Source organism: Entelurus aequoreus, linkage group LG26, assembly GCF_033978785.1.
Source record: "Entelurus aequoreus isolate RoL-2023_Sb linkage group LG26, RoL_Eaeq_v1.1, whole genome shotgun sequence".
NCBI lineage: Eukaryota > Metazoa > Chordata > Actinopteri > Syngnathiformes > Syngnathidae > Entelurus > Entelurus aequoreus.
This window is the reverse complement of record NC_084756.1, coordinates 37,446,211-37,472,038: the sequence shown is the minus strand read 5'-3', so window position 1 is coordinate 37,472,038 and position 25,828 is coordinate 37,446,211. Positions and strand designations below refer to the sequence as shown.

Sequence of the window (25,828 nt, the reverse complement as noted above, 5' to 3'; positions counted from 1 at the left end):
TATAATGTCACTTTATAAGTTAACCTGGCCGTATTGGCATGTGTTGCAATGTTAAGATTTCATCATTGATATATAAACTATCAGACTGCGTGGTCGCTAGTAGTGGCTTTCAGTAGGCCTTTAACGTCGGACTGGTTTGATATTGTCATTACTGCCACAAGTGGTGGAAAGGTGTATTACAACTGAGTAATATATTTGTCGGCATAAACAGCCATCTCAAGTGTGTGTGCACATTTAAAAAGAAACAGCCATTTTCCAACTATCATTCTTTAATTCCATCAATATCAAAAAGTGCTGGTGAAAAAAGAACCTCAATAAATTCTCAAAATTCATATTAACAAAAAAAAAAAAACAACAACCCCAAAAAAGACTAAAATAACTTATGGTACAATAAAAAAATGTACATTTCTTAAAAATCTGAACAGTATTTTAGCCACCAACATGAGAAAAAACCGACAGTTGGCCAGGTGGAGGTAGGTTGTCACCATGCTGAAAAATCGAACAAAAAAAACGCCCGTCTGGTCCTGACCTCGGCTTGGACGACACTCGCCGCCGCCATCGAGGGGGACTTTCGAGGCGAGGCGAGAACTCCCTGGAAGACCAGCCGGGTCCCGACCAGACGGCGGGAAAAAAAGTCCTGAAAAAAGTCGGAACTCCCGGCAAACAAACGTTACGCTTTTAAGAACCGGCCGGTGAACGGAGAACATCAGCAAGCGTAGAAGGACTTCCTGTGCGAGCGGGGAATGTGGGAAACGAGGGAACGTGATATTTGACGCCTCGGCTCGTGTTTGCGTGGGGAAACGTGAAAAGGTGAGCGTCACAGTGTTCCTCCCCGCGGGACCTGAAGGTGTCGTCAGGACACCGGCGGGAGAGAAAGAGAGGCAACAATCTGAACTTTGGCCGAGTTCCAACCTTTGAGCTGGAAGAGGAACTGAACGTCCGCTCGCTGAGGAACACGTGCAGCGTCATATCAAAGCTGGAGGGATGGTTGGTTGGTTGCTATGGCTACAGACATCCTCAAAAAGGGAGCTTGTGTGTGCGTACAACAGTCAGCAGTCATCCAATAGTCTTTGTCCCTTTACACAAGCCCCGCCCCCCTGTGCTCCACTACCGGCGGAGCTGCTCCAGTCTGGCTTTGAGCGCCTCCTGCTTGGCGCGGAGTTTGTCCCGCTGGGTCTGCAGGGTGAAGGCGTGGTCCTCCAGGCCGTAGATGCAGTCCCTGGCCTTCTTCAGGATCACCACCTTGGACGCCTTGTCGTTGTGCGACAGCTCGGGCACGTTGTCGCGCAGACGCACAAAGCAGTTCTTCAGCTCGTTGCGGCGCTGGCGCTCCATCACGTTGTGCGTCCGCCGCCGCTCCTCCTCGTCCTCCGTCTCCGCGGAGCTCCGGGACGAGTGGTGGTGGTGGTGGTGTTCGTGGTAGCGGGAGGAGTGGGGGGGCCGCGAGAGCCTGTCGGCGGTCCGCGAGCGCTTGCTGGACGAGCAGGGGGGCGGGGACGCCGGGCGTGGCGCCGCGTAGTTGTGCTGCTGCTGGATCTCCAGGTGGTGGCGCTGGAGAGCCCGCTGTTCCTCGTCCTGCTTCTGCTGGCGGGCTGAGAGTTCTGCGGAAGGCCTGGAGGGGCAGCGGCCCACCGTCACCACGTCAATCTCCTCCTCTGTGGGACACAATCACACGTTAGTGACCTTTGACACGCGAGTGTGTGGCTAGTGGCACTTCATTAAAGTACGCTTTTATTTTCCTAGATTCAAACACAGTGTTACTGTTCAAACTGGTGGCCCAAAATATCAAATATACTTTAGAATTAAAATCTGCCTTGTTTTTAATGAATACTTAGGTCTACTACACTACTATGTTGTCATTATGGTGGTACTTAATGAATACTTAGGTCTACTACACTACTGTATTTAATGTTGTCATTATGGTGGTACTTAATGAATACTTAGGTCTACTACGCTACTGTATTTTAAAGTTGTCATTATGGTGGTACTTAATGAATACTTAGGTCTACTACACTACTGTATTTAATGTTATTATGGTGGTACTTAATGAATACTTAGGTCTACTACACTACTGTATTTAATGTTATGGTGGTACTTAATGAATACTTAGGTCTACTACGCTACTGTATTTAATGTTGTCATTATGGTGGTACTTAATGAATACTTAGGTCTACTACACTACTCTATTTAATGTTATTATGGTGGTACTTAATGAATACTTAGGTCTACTACGCTACTGTATTTAATGTTGTAATTATGGTGGTACTTAATGAATACTTAGGTCTACTACACTACTGTATTTAATGTCATTATGGTGGTACTTAATGAATACTTAGGTCTACTACACTACTGTATTTAATGTTATTTTGGTGGTACTTAATGAATACTTAGGTCTACTACACTACTGTATTTAATGTTGTCATTTTGGTGGTACTTAATGAATACTTAGGTCTACTAAACTACTGTATTTAATGTTATTATGGTGGTACTTAATGAATACTTAGGTCTACTACGCTACTGTATTTAATGTTATTATGGTGGTACTTAATGAATACTTAGGTCTACTACAATACTGTATTTAATGTTATTATGGTGGTACTTAATGAATACTCAGGTCTACTACGCTACTTAGAGAGTCAAGTTGGGTTTGGGAACCACATTAGTCACAACTTCCTCTAAAGTGAACATTGTAACAGTTAAAGCTAACATTACTTAAACGCCAGGAAAAGTAATGGATATTATACACACAAAAAAGACCCATAAACAAACTAAACAAGGTCAGCACTTCCTGTGTGGTCAATGGCCAGCAGCTAAACTGTCATTAGGAGCTAATGGCAGTGGAAACAGCACGTGGGGCCAATGTTACGCTGACAGTTGGGACCGCACCACCCCCCGCCCCCGCCCACACACAGAGAACATCAAAGAGCATCTTACACATCTGCAGCTAACGGTCAGATAAGCAAAGTTCAAAGGTCAACGTGGGCTCAACTCAATTACACATTAACCACTATGCTCGTTAGGCCGCTCTGAACCGCGCTGCGTCTCACCTGAGTCGCTGGACGAGTACGCGGACAGCTCGCCGCCGGTCGACCCGTAGTCCGACGTGGTCTCGCTGGGCTCCTGCGTCTCCATCAGGTTCTGGCAGTCCAGCGTGGAGCCGGCCAGCCCCTCGAAGATGGTGGTGTCGATGTCAGACAGCAGCGGGCTGGAGCCCAGCATGGAGGACGCCAGCTTCTCCTCCAGGATCTTGTCCGAGGCCAGGCACTGCCACAGGCCGTCCTCGCCGCTCTCCTCCGGGGGCGCCCCGTCCTTTAGCGGGGCGCCGGGGTGGAAGAAGGCGCAGTTCCAGTTGAGCTGCATGTCGTGGTCCTCCAGGAGGATGTCCGACACGTAGCTCAGCTGGTCGCCCTTGGAGAGGGGCTTGCCGTCGCCCCCCGGGCCCGTCTTCATCGGGGGAGACTGCGGGGGCGTCGGGAGGGACTGGAGGTCCTTCATCAAACTTTGGCAGAACTCGTCGTCAAAGAACAGGGGGTCCGAGTAGAGCCAGTCTTGCGACTGACCAAAGCTCTGCAACATGTTCAATCGCAGAATCTGCCCGGGGGGAAAAATCAATGATGTAGTTAGCGATCTGAAGTCCTTTGATAAAGCACTCACCCCCCCCCCACCACCACCAGATTGATGTCTTTTATATGTGTCTACATCAAGGTAGCCCCGCCCACTCCTTTGAAGGCCACTGACAACCCCCCACTTCTCCCCATGACATCACAGCAACAGCTGGAGGTGCAGACGCTCAACACCTCTTTGCGAAATTCACCCTACAAAGAAAGTTCTTGGTCGAAATATTTGACTTGTATGGAAATGAGAAGAAAATGGGGTGAAAATGTGTTTAAGTCGGAGGACAAACAACACAAACATTCCTAATTGTTAGAAAGCCCACGGTTTATCTTGAACATGCTTCACAGTATTTGCTGAGCGCCGTTTTGACCTACTAAATTCAGTGGCCCTTGAACTCACCGTCAGCTTGTTTACATTAGGGCTGCAACAACTAATCGATTAAAATCGATTATAAAAATAGTTGCCGATTAATTTAGTCATCGATTCATTGGATCTATGCTATGTGCATGCGCAGAAGCTTTTAAAAAAAAAAAAAAAAAAGTTTTTTTTTTTTTTTAAATAAACCTTTATTTATAAACTGCAACATGTACAAACAGCTGAGAAACAATAATCAAAATAAGTATGGTGCCAGTATGCTGTTTTTTTCAATAAAATACTGGAAAGGATAGAAATGTAGTTTGTCTCTTTTATCCGATTATTAATCGAAGTAATAATCGACAGATTAATCGATTATCAAATTAATCATTAGTTGCAGCCCTAGTTTACATGTATAACTTTCTCTGACGCTGCCACAGAAAGGCGGGTTTTATGCCACGCCTCCTTTGTCTCATCGTGTCCACCAAACGTTTTATACTGTGCGTGAACGCACAAAGGTGAGCTTTGTTGATGTCATTTAATTGTGTGGAGTGCTAATCAGGAATATTTGGTCACTGCACGACTGCAAGCTAATCCATGCTAACATGCTATTTAGGCTAGCTGCATGTACTTATCTTGCATGTACATCATCATGCCTCGTTTGTAGCTATATTTGAGTTCATTTCATGTCCCTTACTTATGTCCTCAGTGTATGTAGTTAATTTTGGTTTCATGACACATTCTCTGTATGCATTATTGGCTACATTTCAAACAGTCGTTTGTCTGCCACTTTGTTCCAGACCACAGCAAACGTTACCCAGCATAAGGTATTCTGTGTATGTAGTTTACTTTTGTTTCATGACACATTCTCTGTATGTATTATTGGCTACATTTCTGATAGTTGTCTGCCACATTGTTCCAGACCACAGCAAACATTACACATAGGACATAATGCTGGCAAAAGTTTGCTGTGGTCTGGAACAACGTGGCAGACCAACAACTATCAGAAATGTAGCCAATAATACATAGAGAATGTGTCATGAAACAACAATAAACTACATACACAGAGGACATAATACTGGGTAACGTTTGCTGTGGTCTGGAACAACGTGGCAGACAAACAACTATCAGAAATGTAGCCAATAATGCATACAGAGAATGTGTCGTGAAACAAAAATGAACTACGTACACAGAGGACATAATGCTGGGTAAGTATTTTGTTCTTGTTTCATGACACATTGGCTACATTTCTGTTTTCTGCCACGTTGTTCCAGACCACAGCAAACGTCAACACGTTGTTCCGGACCACAGCAAATGATACCCAGCATTATGTCCTCTGTGTACGTAATTTACTTTTGTTTCATGACACATTCTCTGTATGCATTATTGGCTACATTTCTGATAGTTGTTTGTATTCACGTTGTTCCAGAACACAGCAAACGTTATACAGGAGGACATAATGCTGGGTAACGTTTGCTGTGGTCTGGAACAACGTGGCAGACAACTATCACAAATGTAGCCAATAATGCATACAGAGAATGTGTCGTGAAACAAAAACAAACTACGTACACAGAGGACATAATGCTGGGTAAGTAGTTTGTTCTTGTTTCATGACACATTGATAGTCGTTTGTCCGCCACGTTGTTACAGACCACAGCAAACGTTACACAGAGGACATAATGCTGGGTAAGTAGTTTGTTCTTGTTTCATGACACATTGATAGTCGTTTGTCCACCACGTTGTTACAGACCACAGCAAACGTTACAAAGAGGACATAATGCTGGGTAAGTAGTTTGTTCTTGTTTCAAGACACATTGATAGTCGTTTGTCCGCCACGTTGTTACAGACCACAGCAAACGTTACACAGAGGACATAATGCTGGGTAAGTAGTTTGTTCTTGTTTCATGACACATTCTCTGTATGCATTATTGGCTACATTTCTGATAGTCGTTTGTCTGCCACGTTGTTCCAGACCACAGCAAACGTCACGTTGTTCCGGACGACAGCAAACGTTACCCAGCATTATATCCTCTGTGTACGTAGTTTACTTTTGTTTCACGACACATTCTCTGTATGCACTATTGGCTACATTTGTGATAGTTGTCCACCACGTTGTTCCAGACTGCAGCAAACGTTACACAGAGGACATAATGCTGGAAAAAAGTTTGCTGTGGTCTGGAACAACGTGGCAGACAAACAACTATCAGAAATGTAGCCAATAATGCATACAGAGAACGTGTCGTGAAACAACAATAAACTACGTACACAGAGGACATAATGCTGGGTTAACCTTTGCTGTGGTCTGGAACAACGTGGCAGACAAAACGTCACCACGTTGTTCCAGACCACAGCAAACGTTACCCAGCATTACGTCCTGTTGTCTCATGGCACATTGTATGTATTATTGGCTACATTTCTGATAGTTGTTTGTCTGCCACATTGTTCCAGACCACAGCAAATGTTGCCCAGCTTGCAAAGTATGTAATGAGAAGACGGCCTCGGACACACACACAGTCATTTCCACTTGACATTCCCCCCCACGCACTTAAAGTAGACGTAAGATTTACACGCAGCAGGGCGTGGGGGCCGCTGTCATAAACCACATGGTGCGTTCAAGTGCAGCAGGTCCGGGTGCGGAACAAAGCCACACTGTGCGCCGGTCCGAGGAGTTAAAAGCACGGCTTTATGGGCGCAGACACACATGCGCCCATTTAAAGTCGGGCTACATTCCACGCGTGGACCATTTTCCCACCGGGCCGGTCTACTTTCAGGGCAGTGCGCAGTTTACGTAAAAAAGGCGAAACGTTACGCAGGGCGGAAGTGCTTTAAAGCCGCCTTTGAAGCCAACGTTACACATTGAATACTACACGTTGCACATTGCATACAACGCAGTGCGGCCGGCCTTTTTAAAAGCCCACGCGTGGAGCCACCATGCGTGGTTTTACTACTAAACACATGTTAGCTAGCTTGCTAGCGAAAGACACGTTGCAGGGGAAAAATAAAAAAATAGCGTTCTTACCGGCAGTTGACACGAGAGAACAAAGAGGACGCGGTTGGTGGAAGCGAGCAAAGTGTCCCACTTAAAAGTCCACGGTGAGTGTGAGGGTGAGGGCGTACTTCGTGTGGACTTTCCTGCGTGTAAACTTGAGGCGGGAACAAGGCAGCATGGTGCGAGTATCCGGGCTCACCAAAAAGTGGGTGTGGCCAGCATGGCCGCGGCGCTTTTATACGCCCGTCTCGCCGGTGTGTCCCTCCGCGGAGCCAAAAAAAAAAAAAAACGCGCCAAAACGTCCAAAGCCGCCAGCGAGCGCTCGCTTCCGCGGGGAAGTCGCAAATATTCCACGTCCTCGTTTGCTATCTCGAAAAGGGGAAACGCCTTCGCGGCGGCGGAGGCGGGGCGTTTGTACTCGGCGGCTCAAAGCGGGGTCTACTTTCGCCTGGGCCGGGCCGGCGGAGGGGTATGAGCGAAGGGTGCGTTTCCAGGAAAAGGATGGCGGTAAAAGTAGTGAGCACAATCCCACACGTGGATAGAGAGGAGAAGCCGGGTGTCTCTCTGCCTGTCTGTCGCCACACGCTGCCTGTCTGGCGCTCACCCGTCTGTCTGACCCCTGAAAGCCTGAAATTGATATTTAAACATGAATTCATCTTCCCTGACTAAATGTTCTGTCCGTTTTTGACATCATAAATACACACTTTTAAACTTCAATAGTCTCTAATATTAAAAAACGTTTTTTAAATGAATAAATAAACCTTAAATATCTGCTTGACTTGTGATTTAAAAGCAATTTATCCATCAAATCGTACACAGTAAAAATGACAACAGACCTTACAGTAAAATTCTAGCATTTTATTTTTTTTACCTTAAAAACTGCCTTTATTAATTATAAATTGGAGAAATTTACTTCAAACTGGGAAAATTGGGTAAACTAAAGTCAAATAAACCTGACTTTAATTTTTCGAATTAGTGATTGTACTGCAAAAAAAAAAAAAAAAGTGTATATGTATGTATGTATATATATAATTATATGTGTATGTGTGTATGTATATATATATATATATATATATATATATATATATATATATATATATATATATGTATGTATATATATGTATATATATATATGTATATATATATATATATATATATATATATGTATATATATATATATATATATATATATATATATATATATATATATATATATATATACATACATATATATACATATATGTATATATGTATATGTATCTGTTTATATTTTATTTTATTTCTGATTATTATTATTATTAATGTTTTGTTTTTTTAAAATGTTCTGCTTATTTAATACATCGATGTATTTGTAGATATAACTTTATTTTTATTTTTTTTATTTTTTGGGGGGGGGGTGGGTGGTATGGGTGGGATATAAACAAAAATATTTGGACATTTAGGGCAGACAATAAACATATGATGTATGTGAATATGATGTAATGGATAGGAATTTCTGATGCTGGATGTCAATAAAAATAAAATTAAATTTTTTTAAAAAAAAACTTTACTGTATTTCCATGTAAAGTAATACACTTTAGCAGTGGTTCTCCAACTTTTTACATCAAGTATCAGCATAATGACCAACTTTAAAGACACAGTAACATAGTAGGCCTATGTATTCATTAAAAACAAGGCAGAGGTTTCATTTAACAAGCGTATTTAATGTTTTGGTTGTATTATTACGTGACATTACAATGCACAAACATCAACAATGACACCCCGTGTATAGTGCTATACTTACAGGCAGTTTGAGAGTCACTATACTGTTTACTATATACACTATAAAAACAACAGCCGAGGATTTTATTGTAAGTGAAAAAAAAAGGCTGCTCAGTTGCATTAATTTTACCGTAAAAAAACAAACAAAAAATATTGTTTTTCTATTCCATTTACAGTAATATGCTGTTTAAAAAAACACAGACACACTGAATATCAACAACTTGAGGACACTTCTGTGCATGTTTGTTGTTGAACTACTGTATTCAAACAAATTTATTTTTTTTAACATATATGCATACTAGATTTAGCTATTTTGCTGTTCTAGTTTTTATTTTTTTTTTATTTTTTAATATCTTTTTTATGTTTTTATTGTATTTTTTTTAATACACTGTAGCACTTTGAGGTTGTTTACTCAATGTAAAGTGTTTTTTTACAAATAAAGTCTATTATTATTATCAAAATATGTCTTTTAGCGCCTTTTTTTTTAAACATAAAGTTGACTATTATTATTTACTTTAAAAAGCATCACTGGCCGCTTGTAGCATTTTAGCGAGGCGTCAATCAATAAACAGTAAAGCCTTCTCAAATAAACTAGAATTTAAATATTGTGTATTCATATAGAGTTCATGTCTACTTCATTTCATTATTTTACCTTTTTTTTTTTTTTTTTAAATTTTTTAATTAGTCAATCCAACAACATAATACACAGTAATACCATACTAACACAATTCAAATTCCAAAACCCAGCAACATTCAGAATAACAATTGAGCGGACACACAAACATGACACAAAACAGTCCAAAAGTAGTCAAACAAAAATGAATAATATCAACAACAGTGTCAATATTATTAGCAATTCCAACACAGCAATATTATCATTAAAGCCATTTATAAAAATTTAAAAAACATTAAAAAAAAAAAAAAGAACAATAGTGTCAAAGTGGCACATTTTACCTTTTTTTTTTTTTTTTTTTTTTAAATATAATGATTGAACTAATCTGCCGAATACAGTACACGCGTGTCCTCATTCACAACTTTTTTTTCCTACTCAACTTTAAAGCACTTTAGCGTACCAAAATACGTGAAAGGGGGAAAGTGGGAATATGAGTCCAGCCTCCCATAATACCGCAGTACGTCCTCCTCCCTTACATAACGGTTGGGGGGGAAGGGGGGAGGGGGGACCCACACACACACGTGCTGCAGACTCCAGCCAATCACAGGCGGCCCTGCGGTGCACGTGACGCTCGGCCTGGTCCAAGGAATTCTGCAAGGAGACGCCAAAGCTTGACGGAGACCATCACATCACATCACATCACATCACCCACGTCCACGCACCGAGTGCAGGCTGACTTTTGTGCGCCGTGAGACATCAGAGGCAGCTTCTCTTTTTATTTATTTTATTTTGTATTCTTGCAGCACATTGAGAAATTAAATGATAAAAAAGCACCGGAGTGTTCCAGATTTGGACGCGTCAGGGTGCAGCGGGCCAACATTCTGTAACAGGACCCGCACTGAGCGGAGAAGAAGTGGGTTAATGTGCCACCTACAGGCCGTCTGGCAGACTGGCCTGATGATTCACTACTTCACTTCACCCCTGCATCATTTCCACCTCATATCAACCTCATATCAACCACTAAGATGATTCACTACTTCACTTCACCCCTGCATCATTTCCACCTCATATCAACCTCATATCAACCACTAAGATGATTCACTACTTCACTTCACCCCTGCATCATTTCCACCTCATATCAACCTCATATCAACCACTAAGATGATTCACTACTTCACTTCACCCCTGCATCATTTCCACCAAATATCAACCTCATATCAACCACTAAGATGATTCACTACTTCACTTCACCCCTGCATCATTTCCACCAAATATCAACCTCATATCAACCTCATATATCAACCATTAAGATGATTCACTACTTCACTTCACTCCTGCATCATTTCCACCTCATATCAACCTCATATCAACCACTAAGATGATTCACTACTTCACTTCACTCCTGCATCATTTCCACCTCATATCAACCTCATATCAACCATTAAGATGATTCACTACTTCACTTCACTCCAGCATCATTTCCACCTCATATCAACCTCATATCAACCTCATATTAACCTCATATCAACCTCATATCAACCTCATATTAACCTCATATCAACCTCATATCAACCTCATATCAACCACTAAGATGATTCACTACTTCACTTCACTCCAGCATCATTTCCACCTCATATTAACCTCATATTAACCTCATATCAACCTCATATTAACCTCATATCAACCTCATATCAACCACTAAGATGATTCACTACTTCACTTCACTCCAGCATCATTTCCACCTCATATCAACCTCCTATCAACCTCATATTAACCTCATATCAACCTCCTATCAACCTCATATCAACCTCATATTAACCTCATATCAACCTCATATCAACCACTAAGATGATTCACTACTTCACTTCACTCCTGCATCATTTCCACCTCATATCAACCTCATATCAACCTCATATCAACCATTAAGATGATTCACTACTTCACTTCACTTCTGCATCATTTCCACCTCATATCAACCTCATATTAACCTCATATTAACCTCCTATCAACCTCATATCAACCACTAAGATGATTCACTACTTCACTTCACTCCAGCATCATTTCCACCTCATATCAACCTCATACCAACCATTAAGATGATTCACTACTTCACTTCACTTCTGCATCATTTCCACCTCATATCAACCTCATATCAACCATTAAGATGATTCACTACTTCACTTCACTTCTGCATCATTTCCACCTCATATCAACCTCATATCAACCATTAAGATGATTCACTACTTCACTTCACTTCTGCATCATTTCCACCTCATATCAACCTCATATCAACCATTAAGATGATTCACTACTTCACTTCACTTCTGCATCATTTCCACCTCATTTCCACCTCATATCAACCACTAAGATGATTCACTACTTCACTTCACTCCTGCATCATTTCCACCTCATATCAACCTCATATCAACCACTAAGATGATTCACTACTTCACTTCACTCCTGCATCATTTCCACCTCATATCAACCTCATATCAACCACTAAGATGATTCACTACTTCACTTCACTCCTGCATCATTTCCACCTCATATCAACCTCATATCAATCACTAAGATGATTCACTACTTCACTTCACTCCTGCATCATTTCCACCTCATATCAACCTCATATCAACCTCATATCAACCACTAAGATGATTCACTACTTCACTTCACTCCTATAATTAATTATTTTAATGCTATTATTATTCTGCTCATTTCCTTTGTTTATAGTTTAAAACATCGTTTTTGTGTACTTTCTTTGTTTTTTTTCTGTTGTCAATCACCCCCCCACCCCCACCCCCCCCCCTCAATATACTTCACAGTTGATTTATTTTTATAATTTTTTTTAAATAATGTTTTTACTTCACAGTTTAGAACAAATATAAAACTTTGCATTGCATTCTTCATGTAATGAGACATATTTATAATGTGCAACTTTTTACATTTTAGCAGACACAAAGGTATCAGATCGGTATTGTCAATATCAACCTGAATTCTACTCGGCATCGGACCGTGGTATCGCACGTCATGGTTATAGTATACTCTCTCTAGCTCTTATCAATCTGCTTGTTGATTTCCTGTCAATAACTGCTGACTTCCTGTTGCAACATTTTAAACTTTGATAAGCGGTCTTCTTTCGAGCTAGTTTAGCGGCTAACTTGGCGATTAGCTTGTGTCTTAACATGTTTAGCCCGGTCCATCCGGTGATAGTAATACTTGTAAGAAACGTAGTTTATGTTACACAATGGAGGATTGGTGACTTAGCGGTTAGCTGCAAATTCGGCGTACTGAGCATCCAAAATAGGAATCGACGTTTTTATCCGACTCATTTGCACAGAGGTATCAGAGCAGTATTGTCAATATCAACCTGAATTGTACTCGGCATGAGACCCTGGTATCGCACATCGTTATATTCACCTCCCTCTAACTCTTGCTAATCTACTTGTTGATTTCCTGTCAATAACTGCTGACTTCCTGTTGCAACTAGGGCTGCAACTAAACTAATTCGATAATCGATTGATTATTACTTCGATTAATCGATTAATCGGTCGATTGTTACTTCGATTAATAATCGGATAAAAGAGACAAACTACATTTCTATCCTTTCCAGTATTTTATTGAAAGAAAACAGCATACTGGCACCATACTTATTTTGATTATTGTTTCTCAGCTGTTTGTACATGTTGCAGTTTATAAATAAAGGTTTATAAAAAATAAAAAAAATAAAAAAATTTAATTAAAAAATTAAAAATAAATAAAAAAAGCAGCCTCTGCGCATGCGCATAGCATAGATCCAACGAATCGATGACTAAATTAATCGGCAACTATTTTTGTAATCGATGAGTTGTTGCAGCCCTAGTTGCAACATGCTTCTGTTTATTAAACTTTGACAAGCAGTCTTCTTTCACGCTAGCCTAGCGGCTAACTTAGCGATTCGCTTGTGTCTAACATGTCCATGAAGTCCTCCGGTGATAATAATACATGTCAGAAAAGTAGTTTATGTTACACAGTGGAGGATTGGTGGACTTAGCGGAGTGGCTCCACTCGAGGTAGACTGTTAGCTGCTAATTCGGCGCACCGAGCAACCAAAATAGGAATCGACGTTGAAAAACGTCGACACTTCGGGGAGAATCGGACCGTAAGACAAATAGGAGGTTCCCTACAGCCACATCAGTTTACGCCAATGTCTTTTGACTCGGTGCGAAGTTAGTTTGCTATAATTGAACAAATGCATGAACTTTACTACATCATTTGCAACAGGTTACTTTTTATCCCTGGTTTTTGTCGGGGTGGAGTAGATGGACCCCCACCTTGGTAATGTGGGTGCGTGTCAATGGGTGTTTGTCGTTAGCATTGAGTGAGGTATTGTGTTGCAAAACCATGGCTGCAAACGAGCGCTGCCATCGATACACGCATATGTTTGGCAGCACGGTCGTCAGGCCATGCAGATGCAAACGCAGCTCCTGTAAAAAGGACTCACTTTATCCATGTGGTGTTTTTGTTCCACCGCACCTTCTGAAATGACGAGATCAGCGCAAAATGGCTCATTTGCACGTTTATAGCGAGATGTCCAAAGTGCACGTCCCAGCCCGGAGGAAGACATTATTATTATTGAGATGTTGTTTCTACTGATGAAAATTACTTTTTTTTCAAATCAGATCCACTTTAACGTTTGGATTAATCACAAGTATTACACTGCAAAAAGTCAGTGTTCAAAAACAAGAAAACAAAAATGAGGGGTATTTTACTTGAACTAAGCAAAATTATCTGCCAATAGAACAAGAAAATTTGGCTTGTCAAGACTTTCCAAAACAAGTCAAATTAGCTAACCTCAATGAACCCCAAAATAGCTTAAAATAAGTATATTCTCACTAATAACAAGTGCACTTTTCTGGGTGGGAAAAACACATTTGAGACCTTTTTGCTCAATAAAGTGGAAAAATATTCTTAAATGAAGTAAATGCTAGTGCCATTATCTTGACGTAATGATATGCGCTCGGCATTACATTTCTTGAAAGCAGCAAACTTATACGAAAAACTAGTTTATTGTTCTTAATGGAAAGGCAACAAGGCAAGCGCTTGTTACTCTCGCATTTTTCCATGGATAACATGACATCATCGCGCCAAGTGCGTGCGCTTTCAGTCAATTAGTGTGCAAGGAATATATATATATATATATATATACATATATATATATATATATATATATATATATATATATATATGTATATATATATATATATATATATAGAGAGAGAGAGAGAGATGTTCAATAATATCGGCAGGCTGATATTATCGGCCGATAAATGCTTTAAAATGTAATATCGGAAATTATCGGTATCGTTTTTTTTTATTATCGGTATCGGTTTTTATTTTTCTTAATTAAATCCAACACAAGATACACTTACAATTAGTGCACCAACCCAAAAAACCTCCCTCCCCCATTTACACTCATTCACACAAAAGGGTTGTTTCTTTCTGTTATTAATATTCTGCTTCCTACATTATATATCAATATATATCAATACAGTCTGCAAGGGATACAGTCCGTAAGCACACATGATTGTGCGTGCTGCTGCTCCACTAATAGTACTAACCTTTAACAGTTAATTTTACTCATTTTCATTCATTACTAGTTTCTATGTAACTGTTTTTATATTGTTTTACTTTCTTTTTTATTCAAGAAAATGTTTTTAATTTATTTATCTTATTTTATATTATTAATTTTAAAAAAAAAGGACCTTATCTTCACCATACCTGGTTGTCCAATTAAAGAGTTGGACAATATCGGAATATTGGATATCGGCAAAAAGCCATTATCGGACATCCCTATATATATATATATATATATATATATATATATATATATATATATATATATATATATATATATATATATATATATATATATATATATATATATATATATATATATATATATATATTTACAGCTCGGCCCTCGGCCAAATTTTTTTTATTGTAATTTTGAAGAATTGATCTGAATGTGCATGAACTATTTCGCAAGTAAGACGGTGATTTATTCCGACAACAGGTCGCTAAATAACGTAGACTTCTGTGCCCCAGAGAAAGCACGTGTGAAGCTCCAGGCTAACTTAGCACGTTCAAATAGAGAAAATAGTCAACAGGGTGAGCAGCTCTGTCATTCGGGAGGCCAAACAGCTCCATTTTTGTTCCACCTGACCACAGAACTTTCCTCCAGAAGGTCTTATCTTTGTCCATGTGGTGTCAGATGGAACAACAACTTGGCCACAATACCCAGCAATATGTTTGGAGGAGAAAAGGTGAGGCCTTTAATCCCCAGGAACACCATGCCTACCGTCAAGCATGGTGGTGGTAGTATTATGCTCTGGGCCTGTTTTGCTGCCAATGGAACTGCTGCTTTAAATGAGACAATGAAAAAGGAGGATTAGCTCCAAATTCTTCAGGACAAGCTAAAATCCTCAGCCCGGAGGTTGGATCTTGGGCGCAGTTGGGTGTTCCAACAGGACAATGACCCCAAACACACCTCAAAAAGTGGTAAAGGAATGGCTAAATCAGGCTAGAACGAAGGTTTTAGAATGGCCTGACTTAAAGGTGTGGACAATGCTGAAGAAACAAGTCCATGTCAGAAAAGCAACACGTTTAGCTGAACCGCACCAATTTTGTCAAGAGGAGTGGTCCAAAATTCCAGCAGAAGCTTGTGGATGGCTACCAAAAGCGCCTTATTGCAGGTAAACTTGCCAAGGGACATGTAAGCAAATATTAACATTGTTGTATGTATACTTTTGACCCTCACATTTTCAGTAGAGCCATAATAAATTCATAAAAGAAGCAAACTTCATGAATGTTTTTTTTTGTGAGCAACAAGTATGTGCTCCAATCACTACATCACAAAAACATAAGAGTTGTAGAAATGATTGGAAACTCAAGACAGCCATGACATGATGTTCTTTACAAGTGGATGTACACTTTTGACCACCACTGTATATATATATATATATATATATATATATATATATATATATATATATATATATATATATATATATATATATATATATATATATAGTATTTATTTATTTATTTATATATATATATATATATATATATATATATATATATATTGTATTTATATATATATATATATATATATATATATATATATATATATATATATATATATATATATATATATATAAATAAATAAATAAATAAATACATACAATATATATATATATATATATATATATATATATATATATATATATATATATATATATATATATATATATATATATATATATATATATATATATATATATATATATATATATATATTTCAGTTAATGGCTTTTTGAACATTTCCAGGAAGTGAAATGTTTTTCTCTTGAAAAACATTTTGTACTGTTTGTGGTTCCACAAAACCTTTGAAATGTTTGAAGCTTAGTGGACGCCAAAGGAACAAAACAAATGGCGTGATTACTCTGTGTACACCATTGAAACAATGTTTTTTTGGTGAATAATGGCGTGAGTTACCTCATTATTTTTGACATGCCCTAGTTATTGTTATAATAGGATGGGATAGACTTTATTTATCCCAAAGTAGTGAAATGGTGTGGTGGCAGTGCGGGTACAAAGAGTCCACAACACAAAAGGTAAACAAAACAAGAAGTAAACATCAAAGAAAACAAAGGACATAAAAGACATTGATAGAGGACAGAGCGGTGACAATTCTACAAACGTAAAACAAAATGGAAAAACAAATAAATAATTGCACGAGGCTCGCACGTCCAGACCCAGGAACAGAGTCAACAAAGTAACCGAAAGAATTCCTAGGCTGCCCACTAGCTCTTGCTTGGGTGCAAAACATGGCCACGGCCAAAAGGCTCCCTGTTCAAAGGTTCACCAAAAAAAAAAGCACCAGAAAGCTTGTTGCACAATCCGGAAAGGGCCCCGAACCAAAACACATGAAAACAAGAAGAGGAGAGAACACAAGAGCACAGAGCTCCTGCAACCAGCAGCCACTACAGCGCCATCTTGGGGTGAAAACAAACAAACAAAAAAAATTACTAAATATATATATATATATATATATATATATACACACACATATATATATACATATATATATATATATATATATATATATATATATATATATATATATATATATATATATATATATATATATATATATATATATAGAGAGAGAGAGAGAGAGAGAGAGAGAGAGAGAGAGAGAGAGAGAGGAGAGCTCTTGCAACCAGCAGCCACTACAGCACCATCTTGGGGTGAAAAACAAACCACCAAAAAACAAAAACAAAACAAAAAAACAAAAACAAAACAAAAAAACAAAAAAACAAAAAACAAAAAATATATATATATATATATACATATATATATATACTGTATGTGTGTGTCCTAAACCAGCAGCCACTACATATATATATATATATATATATATATATATATATATATAAAACAAATCATTTTTTAAATATATTTATATAAAACAAACCATTTTTTAAATATATATATATATATATATATATATATATATATATATATATATATATATATATATATATATATATATATATATATATATATATATATATATATGATATTCACTATAATTACTGTGTAATTCTGGAAAAAAGGGGGAAATGTTATATATGTATATATATATATATATATACATATATATATATACATATATATATAACTAATATATATAAAACAAACCATTTTTTAATTTTATATATATATATATATTTATTTTTATTTTTTTTTAGATGAAAAAAAAAAAAAAGATATATATATTTATATATATATATATATTTTAAATGTATTTATTTATTTTTTTGTATTTATTAATTTTTTCCCATTAATTTCCTTTGTCATCTTTATAACACAAAGCCAACGTGGATGTTTTCTTAAGCTAGCTTAGCATACATCGAAACACACAGGTAAGAGGGATGTGTGCTATGGCTATGAGTTGTTTTTCCCCCTTGGCCTCAGTCTGGACCCCCTCTCCAGGGGCCCAGGCTTAGACCGATCACCCCCCCCCCCCCATTGTTTACCTGTTTCTCACCTTTTTTTGTAAGCGATCCTGTTCTGTCTCCCTGTAACGTTTGATCTTGTTCTGTCTCCCTGTAATGTTTGATCCTGTTCTGTCTCCCTGTAACGTTTGATCCTGTTCTGTCTCCCTGTAACGTTTGATCCTGTTCTGTCTCCCTGTAACGTTTGATCCTGTTCTGTCTCCCTGTAACGTTTGATCCTGTTCTGTCTCCCTGTAATGTTTGATCCTGTTCTGTCTCCCTGTAACGTTTGATCCTGTTCTGTCTCCCTGTAACGTTTGATCCTGTTCTGTCTCCCTGTAACGTTTGATCCTGTTCTGTCTCCCTGTAACGTTTGATCCTGTTCTGTCTCCCTGTAACGTTTGATCCTGTTCTGTCTCCCTGTAATATTTGATCCTGTTCTGTCTCCCTGTAACGTTTGATCCTGTTCTGTCTCCCTGTAACGTTTGATCCTGTTCTGTCTCCCTGTAACGTTTGATCCTGTTCTGTCTCCCTGTAATGTTTTTTTCTGCTCTTGAATGGGATTGTGCTGAAAATCTTAATTTCCCCTCAGGGATTAATTAAGTATTTCTGATTCTGACATAAACTGGTTGGCATTTAGCATCATTCATGTATCCGAGTGGCCCCCAGCGTCCTTACATCTGACATTGTACAGTGGCCCCCAGCGTCCTTACATCTGACATTGTACAGGGGCCCCCAGCGTCCTTACATCTGACATTGTACAGGGGCCCCCAGCGTCCTTACATCTGACATTGTACAGTGGCCCCCAGCGTCCTTACATCTGACATTGTACAGGGGCCCCCAGCGTCCTTACATCTGACATTGTACAGGGGCCCCCAGCGTCCTTACATCTGACATTGTACAGGGGCCCCCAGCGTCCTTACATCTGACATTGTACAGGGGCCCCCAGCGTCCTTACATCTGACATTGTACAGTGGCCCCCAGCGTCCTTACATCTGACATTGTACAGGGGCCCCCAGCGTCCTTACATCTGACATTGTACAGTGGCCCCCAGCGTCCTTACATCTGACATTGTACAGGGGCCCCCAGCGTCCTTACATCTGACATTGTACAGGGGCCCCCAGCGTCCTTACATCTGACATTGTACAGAACTTACATCTGACATTGTACAGTGGCCCCCAGCGTCCTTACATCTGACATTGTACAGGGGCCCCCAGCGTCCTTACATCTGACATTGTACAGTGGCCCCCAGCGTCCTTACATCTGACATTGTACAGTGGCCCCCAGCGTCCTTACATCTGACATTGTACGGGGCCACCCCTGACGTAAGGTGAGCTCCAGCAGGCTGTAAAAAGGTCAATGAAGCGTCCGACTGGCCTAGTGAACTCTGGAGCAGCGAGCTAATGTAGGACACGCTCGCCAGGGAGGTGGGATTATGTCCTTGCAGCATGTGTGCCCTCCACAGCTGGGGTCTCATCCTTATTAGGACTCTCTGCTCGGTCCGTGTGCTTTTAATAGACCACTTCCTCTTACTGCCATGATGATCCTCTCTGCTACTGCATCTTTGTTTATCTCTCTCCTGCGCTAATTTGAAGCCGACACGACAAACGCGCTCAGAGGAGATAATGTTTGAAAAAAGGTGACTGTTTTTACGCAACTTTTGTTTTGAAGGGGGAATTGCAAACTTCCTGTTAAAACTCCTTCATCAACTTTTAATCAGAAGGGTTCAATCTCTCTCCTGCGCTAATTTGAAGCCGACACGACAAACGCGCTCAGAGGAGATAATGTTTGAAAAAAGGTGACTGTTTCTACACAACTTTTGTTTTGAAGGGGGAATTGCAAACTTCCTGTTGATTTCTGCTGGGGGTTGTCAGTGTATGAAATCTAGGTCTAAGTGAGACCTACATAGAGGTTTTTGTTTCATGTCTCTACGACATTCCTACTGGGAGGTAGAGGCAGTGTGAAAAACATATTTTTTTTTAAAAAAATTAATTTTTTTTTAGACATGTATCTCGTGCGCACGAGATACATGTCTAAAAAAAAAAAAAAATAATAATAATAATTTTTTTTTTTTTATAGCTATAAAAAGTTTCTTTTGCGCACGAGATACATGTCTAAAAAAACAAACAAAACAAAAAAATGTAATTTTTTTTTTATAACTTTATAAAAAGTTTCTTGTGCCCACGAGATACATGTCTAAAAAAACAAACAAAACAAAAAAATGTTAATTTTTTTTTGTAACTTTATAAAAAGTTTCTTGTGCGCACGAGATACATGTCTAAAAAATCAAACAAACAAAAAAAAATTTTAATTTTTTTTTTATAACTTTATAAAAAGTTTATTGTGCGCAAGAGATACATGTCTAAAAAAACAAACAAACAAAAAAAATTTTTTTTTTTTTTTTATAACTTTATAAAAAGTTTCTCGTGCGCACGAGATACATGTCTAAAAAAACAAACAAAACAAAAAAATGTTAATTTTTTTTGTAAAAAGTTTCTTGTGCGCACGAGATACATGTCTAAAAAAACAAACAAACAAAAAAAAATTTAATTTTTTTTTTAGAACTTTATAAAAAGTTTCTTGTGCGCACGAGATACATGTCTAAAAAAACAAACAAACAAAAAAAAATTTTTTTTTTTTTTAGAACTTTATAAAAAGTTTCTTGTGCGCACGAGATACATGTCTAAAAAAACAAACAAACAAAAAAATATATATATTTTTTTTATAACTTTATAAAAAGTTTTTCGTGCGCACGAGATACATGTCTAAAAAAACAACAAAAAAATAATTTTAATTTTTTTTTAGAACTTTATAAAAAGTTTCTTGTGCGCACGAGATACATGTCTAAAAAAACAAACAAAAGTTTTTTTTAATTTTTTTTATAACTATAAAAAGTTTCTTTTGCGCACGAGATACATGTCTAAAAAAACAAACAAAAAAAATGTAATTTTTTTTTTATAACTTTGTAAAAAGTTTCTCGTGCGCACGAGATACATGTCTAAAAAAACAACAAACAAAATAATTTAAATTTTTTTTTAGAACTTTATAAAAAGTTTCTTGTGCGCACGAGATACATGTCTAAAAAAACAAACAAAAAAAATGTAATTTTTTTTTTATAACTTTATAAAAAGTTTCTCGTGCGCACGAGATACATGTCTAAAAAAACAAACAAAAAAATTTTTTTTTTTTTTTATAACTTTATAAAAAGTTTCTCGTGCACACGAGATACATGTCTAAAAAAACAACAAAAAAATATATATTTTTTTTTTTTACAACTTTATAAAAAGTTTCTTGTGCGCACGAGATACATGTCTAAAAAAACAAACAAAAAAAATGTATTTATTTTTTTTATAACTTTATAAAAAGTTTCTCGTGCACACGAGATACATGTCTAAAAAAACAACAAAAAAATATATATATATTTTTTTACAACTTTATAAAAAGTTTCTTGTGCGCACGAGATACATGTCTAAAAAAACAAACAAAAAAAATGTAATTTTTTTTTTTATAACTTTATAAAAAGTTTCTCGTGCGCACGAGATACATGTCTAAAAAAACAAAACAAAAATAATTTTAATTTTTTTTTATAACTTTATAAAAAGTTTCTTGTGCGCATGAGATACATGTCTAAAAAAAGAAACAAACAAAAAAAATGTAATTTTTTTTTTATAACTTTATAAAAAGTTTCTTGTGCGCACGAGATACATGTCTAAAAAAACAAACAAACAAAAAAAAATTTAAATTTTTTTTAGAACTTTATAAAAAGTTGCTTGTGCGCACGAGATACATGTCTAAAAAAAAAAAATATAAAATAAAAATTATAAAAAATAAAATTTCCCCCATGTCTCTTTAGGGGCTCCGTATAAATCAGATAAATATGATAATAGCTTCAATATAGAGGCAATTTGTTTTCCCACTCTACTGCTACATTAAAGGCCTACTGAAAGCCACTACTAGCGACCACGCAGTCTGATAGTTTATATATCAATGATGAAATCTTTACATTGCAACACATGCCAATACGGCCGGGTTAACTTATAAAGTGACATTTTAAATTTCCCGGGAAATATCCGGCTGAAACGTCGCGGTATGATGACGTATGCGCGTGACAAAGTCAGAGTAACGGAAGTTATGGTACCCCGTAGAATCCTATACAAAAAGCTCTGTTTTCATTTCATAATTCCACAGTATTCTGGACATCTTTTGCAATTTTTTTAATGAACAATGAAGGCTGCAAAGAAGACAGTTGTAGGTGGGATCGGTGTATTAGCAGCGGACTACAGCAACACAACCAGGAGGACTTTGTTGGAGCGCTAGCCGCCGTCCTCACCTTGACTTCCTACGTCTCCGGGCCGCCAAACGCATAAAAAAAAATCATTTCAGTAGGCCTTTAAAGGAAAAAAACCGCCTGCATGTCAGCTTTCTGTTATTATAGGCCTACTGAAATGATTTTTTTAAATTTAAACGGGAATAGCAGATCCATTCTATGTGTCATACTTGATCATTTCGCGATATTGCCATATTTTTGCTGAAAGGATTTAGTAGAGAAAATCGACGATAAAGTTCGCAACTTTTGCTCGCTGATAAAAAAAAGCCTTGCCTGTAGCGGAAGTAGCGTGACGTCACAGGAGCTAGTATTCCTCACAATTCCCCGTTGTTTACAATGGAGCGAGAGAGATTCGGACCGAGAAAGTGACGATTACCCCATTAATTTGAGCGAGGATGAAAGATTCGTAGATGAGGAACGTTACAGTGAAGGACTAGAGTGCAGTGCAGGACGTATCTTTTTTCGCTCTGACCGTAACTTAGGTACAAGCTGGCTCATTGGATTCCACACTCTCTCCTTTTTCTATTGTGGATCACGGATTTGTATTTTAAACCACCTCGGATACTATATCCTCTTGAAAATGAGAGTCGAGAACGCGAAATGGACATTCACAGTGCCTTTTATCTCCACGACAATACATCGGCGAAATGCTTTAGCTACGAGCTAACGTGATAGCATCTTGCTTTAACTGCATATAGAAACAAAATAAATAAACCCCTGACTGGAAGTATAGATAGAAAATCAACAATACTATTAAACCATGGACATGTAAATACACGGTTAATGCTTTCCAGGCTGGCGAAGGTTAACAATGCTGTGCTAACGACGCCATTGAAGCTAACTTAGCAACTTAGCAACGGGACCTCACAGAGCTATGCTAAAAACATTAGCTCTCCACCTACGCCAGCCAGCCCTCATCTACTCATCAACACCCGTGCTCACCTGCGTTCCAGCGATCGGCAGAAGGACGAAGGACTTCACCCGATGCGTTTGGCGGCCCGGAGACGTAGGAAGTCAAGGTGAGGTCGGCGGCTAGCGCTCCAACAAAGTCCTCCTGGTTGTGTTGCTGTAGTCCGCTGCTAATACACCGATCCCACCTACAACTGTCTTCTTTGCAGCCTTCATTGTTCATTAAACAAATTGCAAAAGATGTCCAGAATACTGTGGAATTATGAAATGAAAACAGAGCTTTTTGTATAGGATTCTACGGGGTACCATAACTTCCGTTACTCGGACTTCGTCACGCGCATACGTCATCATACCGCGACGTTTCAGCCGGATATTTCCCGGGAAGTTTTAAATGTCACTTTATAAGTTAACCCGGCCGTATTGGCATGTGTTGCAATGTTAAGATTTCATCATTGATATATAAACTATCAGACTGCGTGGTCGCTAGTAGTGGCTTTCAGTAGGCCTTTAAAGTCAACATCACAACTTTTTCTATTTCCATTTCACCTGTTTTGCTCTTTTATTTCACTTTTTTTTTTAAATGTGGAATGTGTGGCGAGCCGTTAAAAGCCCCCAGGCCAAAAATTTGGGCCCCGCTGCAATAAAGCGGCAACATGATAAATGCTGACTACGACAATTGACGGGGGGGGGGGATTCTGAACATAGAACTTCCTGTCGGGACGATGTTCGGGAGCAGACAGGCGGACGTCCCCACCTGACTCACGTCTGAAGCGGCTTCCACTTCCTCCTTAGAAAAATGGAAAATATCAAACATGATCCAAAAAACACTGCGGGGGGGACTTTTTTGGCCCCGATGTGACTCACCAGAGGTTCTTGTTTTGGTTCCGAACGGCTGCGAAACACAACAGCCAGACAATGAGTCAGTGCAAAAAACATTGAAGGGTCATTCCAGTATTTGCACAGAACATTTCAGCAAACATTGTTGGCAAAGTATATTTTCTTAAATATAGGACGTCCACTTTAGGCTGTCAAGCTTAAAGGGGACTTGTTTTGCAACGTTTCTTACCTTTTGGTACCTGCTTTTGTGTATTTGGGATCTGCATGAATCCCGTAAATTTGAGATGAAACCATGGAGGAGGCGTGGCGCTGATATTTGTCAAATAATCTTGCCTTCCTTCATACGTTTTTCAAACGATCCATTTGGAATTTGTGAGGTTTTTCTCCTGCAGGCCAAGACCATGACACTATCACCACCACAATTATCTTGCTGCTAATCCTTCTAACTGTTTATTATAAGTATTATAATAATAATATTCATTTTTATCATTAGTATTTCATTATTATGATAATTATTGTTATTAATAATATTATCGTGCTACTAATTATTGTAACTGTTTATTATTATTATTAATTATATTATTATTATCATTATTATTATTATCTTGCTACTAACTGTTGTAGCTGTTTATTATTAATATTATTCTATTATTATTATCTTGCGACTAATTTTTGTAGCCATTTATTATTGTTGTTATTTTTTCATTATTATTATTATTTTCTTGCTAATAATGTGTGTACATGTTTATACTATTATCATTATATAATTATTATTATCCTGCTACTGTTATAGCTGTTTCTTCTTCACATTATTATTGTTATTTTATTATTAATATTATTATTTTATTATCTTGTTACTAATCGTTGTAGCTGTTTATTATAATAATAATAATAATAATTCTATTATTATAATAATAATGTTGATTAGTATCAATAGTATTTCATTATTATTATAATTATGGTTATTATTCATATTATCATGCTACTTATTACTGCAGCTGTTTATAATATTATAATAATTATAATGATCAAAATGTTATTATTTTTATCTCGCTACTAACTGTTGTAGCTGTTAATCATTTGTATTATTATTATCTTGCGACTAATTGTTGTAGCTATTTATTATTATTTTTTTATTATTATTATTTTCTTGCCAATATGGTGTGTACATGTTTATACTATTATCATTATTATATTATTATTATCCTGCTACTGTTATAGCTGTTTCCTCTTCTTCTTCTTATTGTTATTTTATTATTAATATATTATTATTATTATAATTATTATTTTATTATCTTGTTACTAATCGTTGTAGCTGTTTACTATAACAATAATAATTAATATATTACAATAAAAATATAATAAATAATAATAATATATAT

General features: G+C 37.7%; 1 protein-coding gene across 1 annotated transcript; it reads right to left on the bottom strand.

The window, feature by feature from the left end:
• Positions 1-257: 257 nt before the first annotated feature.
• On the bottom strand, positions 258-7,260 carry LOC133643588 (transcriptional regulator Myc-2-like). The gene is made up of 3 exons (XM_062038258.1): positions 6,989-7,260; positions 3,048-3,591; positions 258-1,655 (listed from the first exon to the last, which is right to left on the bottom strand). The coding sequence occupies exons 2-3, from the start codon at positions 3,574-3,576 to the stop codon at positions 1,108-1,110; spliced, it is 1,077 nt and encodes a 358-aa protein (XP_061894242.1). The 5' UTR covers positions 3,577-3,591; positions 6,989-7,260; the 3' UTR covers positions 258-1,107.
• Positions 7,261-25,828: the final 18,568 nt, after the last annotated feature.

Excerpts from the sequence above, each read along its gene's own strand:
- LOC133643588 (XM_062038258.1), bottom strand. The coding sequence starts at position 3,576 with ATGTTGCAGAGCTTTGGTCAGTCGCAAGACTGGCTCTACTCGGACCCC. Across the intron at positions 1,656-3,047 it reads GTACTCGTCCAGCGACTCAG|AGGAGGAGATTGACGTGGTG; the intron begins GTGAGACGCAGC and ends TGTGTCCCACAG.